Genomic DNA, 12,178 nt, shown 5'->3' on the forward strand with positions numbered 1-12,178 from the left:
GTTTGGTCACTAGATGGCGCTGAGGCCTCACGTATATGAGCCGTGGGCCGACAGCCAGGTGTTGACTCCTCCGCCGCAGTTTTTGACCGCTGCGGCGGAGTCTTTGTTTATATCCTCCCGACTACCAGTAGTTCATTTTTGTCCTCTGTAGAGGACATTTCTAAACTTGAACATCTCCCACCCCCTTGCATTCTACTGAATTAATTCATTTTGGTATCTGGAGAGGACATTTAGGGCTTTTCAATGATACATGTGAAGGGGTGGGACTTTTGTACGTACCTTTTTCTAATTCATAAAAATGGCGTTCATCAGTAATTTTATGGGAAGAGACAAAGTAAGTGCATAAAACATTTTATTACCTTACAAAGACTGTGGGATTTAAAAAAAAACTGGTGATTGGACTATTTTTTTCCAGGTAGTCAGGATATTTTAATTCATCTCGGAGTTACTGGGTTTGTGCACAAATTGTCTCGTCTGAATTGAGTACAATCTAAAATTGCAGCTGCTCAGCACGTCATAGAAAAGGTCAACAGTATACACAAATGTCAGAAATAAAGCAGGGAGGCAGTCAACATAACGGCATGCTTTATTGATATACAGTAAAGCATTTTATAGTACAGTAGTAAGGCATACATTTGATGGACTGATATGTTGTGAAGTACCGACGGGTTATTTGAAAAAATTAGGTGAAAATGACATTCTTTGAAATAGAAAATTAAAGAAATCAACCTGGATCAAAATTTCAAACTCACTGGGTCATGCTGCAGGAATCTGATGAAACAACTGATTATTTATTACAAATTAAGATTTTTTTTCTCTCTTAGTCACACGTTAATATCAGAGCTCCTCACACAGAACGAAACCAACCTGCTTTGAACCAAAGACAAAACGTAACACGAAAAACCAGATTAGGCTCGACAGAACATTCAGCGTCCACCAGTGCTCAATTAGAAATATCTTTTTGATTTTTACTAATCTTGGAGTGTGGAACTGATTAGAGGTCAAACTAACATCCAAACTTCACATGAGGTTGTTGAGTTAATAACAGGTAGTGGAAATCAAACAGTTTAAATGTTCCTGTGCCGCATGGACCAAGGCATTGACTGTTAAAGTTTCTCTACTGAGGAAGACTTTTCTTTCTCTGTGCGAAACGGGAGCAGATTCATTCTTCTGCTTTAGTTGATAGAAAAAATACATCTGATCAAAACTTGGTTTGCACTTGAACACTTTGGCCTTTGGAGATTGAATGGTTTGAGTCAACATGTTAAAAAGCAAGTCAGAAATCTGACCTTTTAGGGAAATGACAAATTTGTAGTTGCAACAAGACAGATGTTAGATTTGTGAAAGCCAAGTGATCAGCTGCAAATTAACGTGTCAAATTGGTCTACCAAGTAAAAAGTAAAAAAAAAAACTTTGTTCAGACAAGGGGAACAAACTCAACAGCGCCCCCTAGTAACTTTCTGAAAACTCTTCTTGATGCAACGATGGTGTGCGAGGCCTTTTTCTTTTCTTTTTTTAACTTTTCTTTACTGTTATTAGGATCATCAGAGCTTGTATTGGGTATTAATATCCATCCAGTTTTTAAAAAGTAGCATCCCTCCACTCCAGGAAAAAAAAAAAAAAAAAAACTTAGGAAATTTTAGGCACCACACTCACTCACTCACACACACACACACACACAGAGAACTGCCTCTTAGAAAACACCCTCATTGTTACAATCGTTTGAAACTAGTGAGAAATGCTTCAGCTCGTTTCCCCAGTTAGAAAGAGATAGCAAATATACGAGGACACTGAAGACACCGTCTCTGTTTCTCAACCCCGCTTCTCGTTTTATACAATTGCATAGAAGTTTAAAAACCAGCTTCTTTTGACAATAAAACAGGATGTTTTAAGAAACTACTCAAATCTTAGTGTTTTTTTTTTTGTACTTGTTGCTTTAACTGCAATCCTTCACAAAAATAGACATTATATTCTCTGTGTAAACAGTTTCCAATCCAGTTGTTTCGACTAGAAAAGCATGCGGTATGATAGGGGGATCAAAAAGGACGCGGCAGTTCCACGCTGCGCTCCGCGGTCATGGCGCTGACCAGCGACTCCATGGCGCGGCCCAGATCGTCCGCCATGTGGAACAGGCTGCCGATGCTGGGACCTGCAGGGAGAGGATCAGGATCACTAAAAATAAAAGGTAAGTGACTTTGTCCTCTAGAATCCCAATTCTTTAACCTCTTAACTGTCACCCTCACAATGCTGGTTTATAGGTCGATGTCATCGTGCCAGTTAAGGGGTTAAACTCAGGGATAAATCCCATCACAAAGAAGAAAAATGTTTTCATATGCTAACATAATAGACAAAATATGTTGGCATATGAAAATGTATTTCTTGGAATGTTTCATTATTTTTGTCTTTAAACTTTAAGAACTTTGTGGGGTTTTTTACAGTCAGTTTGTTAGTTCAGTAGCTGCATATTGACCAGAGGTCAGCAACTTTCACACTTTATAGACCCAATGTATTTTCCTGGCACATTTTACAGCATAGTCAACTATTAGAGACCCAATTTCCAAAATATGTAATTTTGGAAGCTGAAGGTTGCTGACCTCTGACCCTTGATGTGGAACCATCCATGCATGACCGCTTGAACTTTCCAGATCTTGTCACAATAAAAAAGCAGAAAATAGAAAAAGCAAAACTTGGTTTTAAAATGTTCTTAGTGTGGACTGAAAAGTGTGGCATGCATTTTGTCTTCAGGCAAAATTGATAGTGGAAAGCAAAAACACTGGTGTTATTGTATCCTTAATGCGATAAAACTGTTTCTTCATTTGTGAAATGTGAAAAATTTTCTTTCAATTTAGTAGCTCTCGCTTTTGTCTGAGATTTTAATGTATTTTAATCATTGACAATATGCTTTAGCCATGCATAGAAGACTAAGAAATCTTCTATAAGCTGATTGAAAAGGCTGTTTGCTGTTCTTGTGTTTACTGGAGTATGGCACCGTGTTTAGCGCCTCTTACAGGGGAGGAGGAGTAAAAGCGGCATTTTGGGCCGTTCTGTTTGATGTTTGCAGTGGACAAAGCTAAAGCATGTTGCAAAATCAGTGCCAAAACTTGATTATTTTTATTTAAGGATGCACTGCATGACACACTTTTCAGATTTTTTTAATTTTTAAAACTATATAGCATTTTAAGTGAACAATAATTAGAAAGTTTAAGCATCATCAGGTAAATTGTGGTGAAGTTCAAGAGGCAAATACAACAATAGAACAATCATTTGATCTATTGTTGTATGACAGACGACTACATTTCTGCCTAAAAACTTAGATATTCTGTGCTGTCAAAAAGTTGTACATTTGTGAGAAGTGACATGATATCTTTTCTAGGAGTTTTCTTTCCTCTCATCAGATCGACAAATCACCATGAAGAAGCAGCTCCAACATGGCAGATGTCACAGAAAACTTGAGTTTTGCTTTCTTTCTTATAGATGCAAGACTTGACAATGTCAGAGAATATTTTAGTTTTGATTTCATCTTTGCAAATGTACAAATTTTCAACGGAATATCAAAGTGTTTTCTTGCAGATAAGAGGAATTAGTCTGGATGTTTACTCTGGTAGACAGAACTGATCCAACAAAACCTCCAGTTAAACCCCTTTGATGGTGAAACTCTGCCTCCTACTGACAGAAAATAGTAACTGCAGTCTACTTTCAGCTGTTTTATAGTAACGGTCAATTAGCAAAATAAATCCCATGTCCTCAGGAAGAATATTTAACAATAAATATTTTCTTCAAACTTACAAATAAAATCAGAGCAAACGACATGCTACCAGTTTGGTTATTTCATGGTGCAAACAAGTTCTACAGACGAAGAGGTGGGGAGAGGGAACACTGAGCGACTGACCTCTCATGGATGTCCCCTTCTCCCGCCTGGCTCAACGAGAAATAGGAAGAAAAGACATGAAGAAAGAGGGAAAAGTCATCCTTCTGTTTGGATGTCGAAGGAGTTACACTGAAATTAATGTTTCCAAACTAAGTTTTGAAGGAACGAGAGCACAAAGAAGAATGAGACGTAACAAAGAGGAAATAAAGTTTGAAATATTTTCAGACCTGAAACTAAACCTCACAACTGAGATTAGAAAAACGGACACATATTAAGATGTTCCAGTCGACATTGAACATTTGTATACAGGAAGTGAAGTCTGTTGTACCCTGGCTGTGAGGGAAAGTGTTGTTGAGCTGCTCCACGACTTCCTCCAGGCCAGATGCATCTTGGGAAGGACTGGAAAACTCATCATCGCCTAAAAACCGACAAATCGTTTGATGGTTTATAAACATCAATGGAGGTAACCGACCGTTTCCTGCTCCACTGGCTGCAGGGTGAAGGCTCTTTACCCATTGTGTCAGTAGTCTGGCTGGCTGCCACACGCAGCAGCGGCAGGGACGAGTCGGAGCGCTGGGAGGAGGTGGAGGGGGAGGAGAGGGCCGTGCCGTTCACCTTGGAATCCGTCTGATAAACACGCGCGCACACACACACACACACACACACACACACACACACACACACACACACACACACACACACACACACGAGTGAGTCGTCGACTGCCACCATTGCTGAACCAGAGATAACTGACCATGACTGGCCAGATGTCTGATGCCTCAGTTCATTGCATAGAAATACTGAAGTTCACATTAATGATCATGTTAATTATCATATTCTATTTGAGTCCTCAAACTTTTTGTCACCGATCATGTTGACAGACATTTTAAAACATCAACACTTCTGACTATTTTTCACATTATTCAAACTAAATGAAACTAAAATAATGTTTTTCTTGCATCAAATGTTGAGATTTCCAGGTTTAAATTTGGAATATTTGACTTTCCAAACTTGGGCTTGACGGTCAACATAGTTTGGATGTCTACGGAGTTTCACTGAACTTGGGCTAAATTTAGTGTTTCTGAGCATTTTTTTGTTTACAAAGACTAAAAAAATTTTTTTGGAATGTAGCCATTTTGGACATCAAGCTCGAGATGGAATGTTAAACCTTAAAAAAAATATGTATTTTTGTTTCATTCACATGTACTGATGTTTTAAAATGTCTGTCAACATGACCAGTGACAAAACGTTTGAGGATATTATCATATCCTCAAACAGGATATGATAATTGACATGATTCAAAATGGCTACCTTCCATAAGTAGCAATTTTGGCTATAGGACAAATTGTCAACAAAGTTTGATACCAACAAAGAAAAAGCAGTCCCACTACTGAGGTACTGTTACCTCAGTAAAAGGCATTTAAATGTGTTAATTGCTTATGGAGTTCCTCAAGGCATCCTTCTCGGGACTTTTTCATTATGGTCTAATTTATCTAATTATTTACATCTAATATGGAAAAACTGCTGATGGTTTTACAACCAAGTTGCTTATTTAGCAAATCAAAAGCAGAACCAGTTCTAAACGTGGTGGCCATATTCAATTTGTCTTGATGAGTCAGCTCTTTTCTCTGGTCCAGCTCACAGTGTTTGGTGCAGTTAAAGAGACGGGATGATCACCTGCTCCAGAAGCTGCCTCAGCCTGTGCAGCTGGGACTCCAGCTGTTTGTTGTGGTCCTCCAGTATCTGCATGCGGGCCTCCAGGCGGCCTTTGTGCTGCCGCAGCAGCTTGGCCTCGGCGATGAGCTCGGCGTCTCGAGCGCTCTGCGGCGACACCGGCAGCATCTCGGGCGGCGAAGGCAGCGGAGACAGACCCTTCCTGTCGTGGGCTTTTTTCAGACGGTCGTACTCGGCCTGCAGCTTCCTGTAAGGAGAACCGCAGAGTTTTCAGTGAGAGCTCCCGGAAGCGTATTTTAGTTACAATCAGGGACAGTTTTTTTTTTAAATTCATGCGGGGGGGGGGCGGGGAAGGCTACTGGATTTTACGTACTTTAGGCTTTATTTTAACTGTTGGGGTTGCAAAGTTACTTTGTGGTTCTGAAAACATTTTGTTTAGGATGTGGAAGTGAGTTTTGCTCCCACTTAAATTTTTCCTTATTCCAAGGCCAACCCAATCACAGAAACATCTAACCTGAGACATGATTTTCATTCTTTTTTGATTTGGAATTAAAAAAAAGGCCCGTTAGATAAAGAAATTTTTTACATTTTGTTCATTTTTCTAACTTGTGATTTTAAGTGTTTGTTATATCTGGAGGCGAATACATCGGATTTTATTTAGTGATTTCAGAATAAAAATTCACACCACACTTCAAAAGTAATTACAGAAGGGGGATTAAAAAATTTATTAAATTCTTGCTTTAATCTAAAAAAAATTTTTTTTCTCAGAATTCTTTACTATTTGGACATGGAAATTCTAAAAAGTAACAAAAAATAAATAAATTAGTGACCGTGATATTTATGACTATCAATTTTTCCATAAATCATAAAAGGTTTTTGAAACCTCCTTCCATGATGTGCTACATTGTGTTCCAAATCAAATGACCGTTAAACATCGCTTTCCTCCTCTGACCTGTTCTCCTGCTCCAGGTCACCCAGGACCCTCTCCAGCTCTCCCTTCTCCTCTGTTTCCATGGAGATGAGGATCTGGGCGGGGCTGCGGGGCTGACTGAGAGGAGAGCCTTGGTTCAGAGACTGGCAGTAGTGCTGGATCAACATGTGCTCGTCATCGCTGCAGATACACACACACACACACATCAAACATACCCACCAATGATTGACACACACATTCATAAGGTCACAGACACCGTGGCATGGACGTGCATGTGTGAACAAACACACACGCACGCGCGCACACACAGGAAAAAATGGAGAAAAAGAAAAGCAGAAGGTGAATGAAGGAGCAGCAGAACGGGACTGGAACACAGATGGAGAATCTGAAGTCAGAGAGAGGAACAGAAAAATGTTTGGCTGAAAATATTAACATTGTTTTTGTTCATTATCAATAAATGATCAGCCTCTGAGCTGCTTTATCTTTGACTTGATTTCTGTCCAGCCTAAAATCTATTCATGAAGAGTTCTCTGACTCTCAAACTGGATCATTCATCATTAAGATTTGTAAATGTAACCAAATGTTGGCACAGAAGAAGAATAAAATAAGAACGATAAGGAACAAAAACAGGATCTGTTCTGCTGGCCTACAGGTTGGGAAAAACTTCTGCCATCATCTGAAAGTCTGTCCTGTTTGCCTTCATTTTGTACACAAAAAAATAAAACTATGCATCACTTCTCACAACACTAAGAGACAAAAAGATTTGTTCTAACCTGATTCAAAAACATTCCATCCTAAATGGAAAGCTCTGATCATCTTTACATGACTCAGATCTTGCGTAACTTCTGGGGTTCCTCAAGGCGCCGTTCTCAGGACACTTTCATTAAATAGCTCAGTGATACAACATCACTTATAAAATGTATACTGATGATACATTTTTCTCGTCATAACCGCAACAAAAATGAGTTTTTGAAGCCAAAAACTCAGAACTTTGACTTGGTGAGGCTACAGAGCTGGCTCAGGCCAAAACGTCACCATCAGGACAGCCAACCACTGACCTGGAAATGTTGCCTGAATTGTTTTGTTGTCCTATCAGAACAACAAAACAAAACAAGAAAATAAGGATAATTCTTCATGTTTTTGCTTCTTAAACAATCTAGAAGACATGTTTACTCTGTGGACTGGCTCTGGTCAGTTGATAAAGTCATACTCGCATTCAGTGATTGGACTTCCTCTACTTGTTCTCTGATAAAGTCGAGTAAGGAAGACAGAGCAACAGGAGTGCTAATACCAAGTCTCAGAAAGAACAATCAAACAAATACGCTCGTTTTACTCCTACTAACTTATTAAGTTTATGATAAGTGAGTTTTAATAGTTGAGTTTATAATGGGCAGCATCAACTGTCCTCTCTCTGAACCTCACTATAGATTCTTTGACTAGATGAAACTCAAGACTTTGTAGATAAAACTACAAAAACAATTGTTTTTTTTTTTTGAAGGGAAGTAAGAGAAAGTTATTTAAAACATGGTCATGTCATGAGTTTAAATATGTATTCTTAAGTACATTTCTGGGGTTTTGTTAATTAATCCAACAGAATATTGAAGGAGGACAATAAAACTGAAGAACAGATAGTCAAGGGGGGAATTGAAAAAGAAAAAAAAAAGAAGTCAAAGATTTGACCTTAAATCCAGAATACACATTTACAGACGAGTAACACAGGCAGCCAGTGGAAACAAGGAGGACAGAAGCAGCCGACACGCAGAAAGCCAGTCAGTGAGTTAGGAGGACGGGGTAGAACAAAACAAAACAAAAAAAACAAGAAGCTGTTCTCACATGCTCTCATTGGGTGAGATACTGTCATTCAGATAAGAGCCATTACGGTTCTCCATTTCAGCTAACCTGCGGAGGGGGAAGAAACAGAGCAGTCAGTCTTTAAACCAAAGAGACCGGAGACCGACAGCTGGCTGTCAGCTTCAGGGGCTTCCATCAGTTCCAGAACAATTCAAGTTCTGGTTGGATCATTCAGTGAGATCCGACCACTGACTGCTTCTTCTTCTTCTTCTTTTTTCCCCATTTAGTGAACCACTTGAGTCTTGTTTTATCTTTGACATAATATACAACAACTGCTCTGGATCTTTATAAGTTTACAAGTCAAACATTTTATTGGAATTATTTTGGGGATTTTTTTAAATTTGGAAATAGAACTGTATAATACTAGTCAGTGCTGAGCCACACTGGAAGCTTTAAGCTTAGCTTCCAGGCTGCTAGCATATGTTGTAAAGACGGCTAGCGTGTCCCAGTGTACCAGAAGTTCTGAGGGCTTTTGTACACCAACAATACTCTTGTTCAAAGACTTCCTGTTCCAGTGTCAGTCATGTCTTCTTCGGTGTATTCCAAAGAAGCCCAGCAGGGTTTTTTTGAGTCGACAAACTGTGTTGCTCTTTGCCAATTTTGTTGCAAAGAGTCACAAAATTTAGTCTCATCTGACCAGAACATGTTAGCTTACAATTGGTGTCTAGTGTCTTTCTTCTTGCCACTCCTCCAGAAAAGGACAGATCTGAAGTTATGTTGGAAACCATTTATCATCTTCCTTCCAATTTCCAATTCTGTATCACATGGTGTGGAAGGTCCTGCTCTCTCCCATTTAGGAATGGGAATCAAACATTTATGCTGAGCCCTTAGTGTTGGGCCCCATCACAGTCATTGCTCAACCTCCTCAAAACTAGATTTTGAACAAAGAAACAACAACATTGAGGCCATTTTTCCAAACTTTGTCAGTATTCTTAGAGTGTGCGGTTATGCAAACAACAAATAAATCATCATATCAGCCAATAAAAACAGAAGTTGGCGGAGTTACTTAGCGGACACAACTCCCAAAAACACAACCCCCCTTGACCTGCTCCTGCTGCCCCCTTCAACGCATGTTCTCAACCCCTCGTGTCCAGATGCAACACAACAAGTAGGGAAAACTCAAAATATGACATAGATTACTAAAAATAATTAGCAATTGTTGGCCGTTAGCTGGGACACTTCCAGGGTTGAGGACAGCAGCATGGAATGTGAGTGGAATAAAAACAGAAGTAGGGGGTGGTAAAGACTGCTGCACCACGTCATGTTAGCAACACCTAATGCCAGGAAAGCAAGGATACAGAGTGTGTGTGTGTTACCGGTTGGCGTAGTGCTCGATCCGAGAATGTGTGTCGTCATGAGAGAGTTGAGGAGACGATCCAGGCCTGAAAGAGAGAGAGGACAATGAGACGGCATGAGTCAAACAGGAAAGGACAGTCGCAGCTGGAAATCCCAGACATCAGATAAAGTGGTTTATCCTGCTTTACGTTGATGATACTGTGATTTATTCAAAAGTTTGAATATTCTTGAATAGTTGCAGTGATTTGCCATGTGACTAATATAGACTGATTACACACAGCATTGTACTTATTTTCTTATTTAAAATAGAAAATTGACTCAAGTGAAAACCTGTAATCCAGTTTTCAGAAAGTTTTAAACATCAGACATAAACATCCATCTGCTTAGATGGCAGAGGTTGCGCTAGACCTTTTTGTTGCCCGTCATTTTTTACTGATGTCTATAAAAAAAAAGGAAGTTATTTTAACCCTTAATTTTTAAAACTCTTTGCAACCAGCTTTAAGGATAAATCTTTGTGGCTCCTGCTCACAGACTTCTGGTCTGATTGCTGTGTTAATTTATGTCTTATGAGACTTTCTTTTTCAACATGAATTACTGCACAAGAAAAATCTACTTGCTTGGTGCCATGTTCTTTTTTTGGTTTGATAAAAAACAGAGGTTTATATAAGCATCAGAAGAACAAAACAAGCTGCAGACTGAGACTGTGTGTCAGATACTCACGCATGGTCTACAGGCCAGAAGTTGATCAGGGTGACAGGACTGGAAGAGAAACAGCATACCATCATTACAAATGGATCTTTCTACTAATATTCTGCAAGCTCCAAAGTTCAGAGATGCACCTTTAGCTGAGTTTCATTGAGTAAAAGGAAGTTAAACATCCACACAAAAGCTAAACATAAGGAAGGTGTGATAATGTGTTTGTTTAGCATGGTAGAAGAAAATAGTCCAGTTACACATTAATCCAGCTCCAGATTCCATTGCACACATATGCTATAGTGGAAGATTCAGCTTCAGAGGGTTTTTATACAAGTTATATATTTCAAATATAGAAAACATGCAGCCGATGTTCTTGGTATATTTTAGAGACCTTCAGCCTTCATTTGGTTCTGCTGACACAAATTCAGCAAATTAAATTTTAGATGCATTTATTTTGGACTCCAACATGCTAATGCTACATTTATTAAATGATGCTAAATCTTTGTTTTCATTCAGGTAAACTGGGAGCGATGTGGAAATGATTTCAGGGTCTCATGTCCCGTTTGGTCGTTTTGGCTGTTTTCCACAGGGTCCACAAATCCGCTTTAAACGATTCTTACGTACTTCTTTATGCTGATGACACAACCTTCCACATCTAAATAATTCAAACTTAAGAGTTTTTTTTTTGTCTGATATAATAAAATTTACAAAAGTGATTGCCAGAAGATCTTTAGCTGATATAAATGAGTAACGATTAACTTCATTCTTCTTCAGCAAATATACAATTCCTCAATAAATCTGAAAACAGCATTTTGTATTTAATCAGGTTATCTTTGTATTCTAGTAACGTGTGAGGAACAGCGGATTTTGGTCTCAGAGCCTTAGGTGCAGTTCGCCTCGGTTGTTATCTGAAAGCTTTAGACGTTGATGTGATCCGACGGTCTAGCATGAAGAAGCATCAAAGCTAAGCTTGATTGGGAAACATAAAAACCCATTCAACACTCACAACAATATTAGGAAGTAATATTAACCTGTGGTTGGTCTGTGCTTTCATTCTACGTTCAAAATTTAAAGGGGAATCTGAATAATCCTTGTCATTTTTCGCGAATTTAGAAGTTGTATAGACTTCTTCTGTAGGTCAGAATATTACTTGTGTCTCTTGTCTGTATTTGTGTGTATGTGTGTGTGTGTGTGTGTGTTTGTGTGTGAGCCCCACGTTTCCATGTTGTCCCCCTCCAGGATGGTCTGGACGGGCAGGTAGCCCATGCGTGGGTGTTTGGCAAAGTAGCGCTTGGTCCTGAATTTGTTCTTCAGCACCTTGGCAAAATCACGCACATCCTCCCCTGATGTGGTCTGCAGAGAGAGCAAAGAAGAGGGTCAGAAAAGACACTTTTTAATGGAAAAATCAAAACAAAATGTTAAATTTAAACAATGAGTTGGTGACTTATGTTTTTCAAAGCCATTTACATTTATATTACACAGCTGGTAAGAAGTCATGCTTCGTGCTTCCTTAAAGAGGAATCTAAAATCTCATCTTTTGGAGAATTTCCTCAGATGTGTCACTGCAGCCTACTTCATGTTGTCAGACTGGTCCTATTTAACAACAGATGGTAAAATTTGACCAAAAATATATTTTCACTGGAGTTATTTCATCCTTTAACATGGAGGACAATCTTAAACACAGACTGGTTTAGATTTGTTTCCCCTTTAATCCATGAAATCCTTTGAAAACTGGATTCTCTTTCTCTGATATAAAATTCGCTTTGATGATCTGAAACGTAACTGATGAAAAAGTACAAAAAAAAAAATTAAATCAAGAAATTTTTAAGGTGGCAAATAAGTTTTTGTTGCAATCATGGANA

General features: G+C 38.9%; 1 protein-coding gene across 9 annotated transcripts in view; it reads right to left on the bottom strand.

Moving 5' to 3' along the window:
• Window positions 1–563: 563 nt before the first annotated feature.
• Window positions 564–12,178, bottom strand: part of LOC106958018 (dystrophin-like) — a 36,412-nt gene continuing 24,797 nt past the window's right edge. For 3 of the 9 annotated variants that reach the window (XM_015049680.1, XM_015049679.1, XM_015049687.1), the window contains 9 exons: window positions 11,533–11,669; window positions 10,341–10,379; window positions 9,641–9,706; window positions 8,307–8,372; window positions 6,495–6,653; window positions 5,546–5,789; window positions 4,381–4,495; window positions 4,197–4,286; window positions 564–2,149 (listed from right to left, as the gene is read on the bottom strand). In XM_015049680.1, coding sequence (XP_014905166.1) covers window positions 2,037–2,149; window positions 4,197–4,286; window positions 4,381–4,495; window positions 5,546–5,789; window positions 6,495–6,653; window positions 8,307–8,372; window positions 9,641–9,706; window positions 10,341–10,379; window positions 11,533–11,669 — 1,029 coding nt within the window. In that variant the 3' untranslated portion in view covers window positions 564–2,036. Of the gene's footprint in view, window positions 2,150–3,889; window positions 3,916–4,196; window positions 4,287–4,380; window positions 4,496–5,545; window positions 5,790–6,494; window positions 6,654–7,610; window positions 8,154–8,306; window positions 8,373–9,640; window positions 9,707–10,340; window positions 10,380–11,532; window positions 11,670–12,178 lie in introns of those variants that run through there. The other 6 variants (XM_015049684.1, XM_015049682.1, XM_015049683.1 and 3 more) reach the window with 5 other exon arrangements.

This window comes from Poecilia latipinna, unplaced genomic scaffold (assembly GCF_001443285.1).
Source record: "Poecilia latipinna isolate Pla-1442-1.1 unplaced genomic scaffold, P_latipinna-1.0 Scaffold956, whole genome shotgun sequence".
NCBI lineage: Eukaryota > Metazoa > Chordata > Actinopteri > Cyprinodontiformes > Poeciliidae > Poecilia > Poecilia latipinna.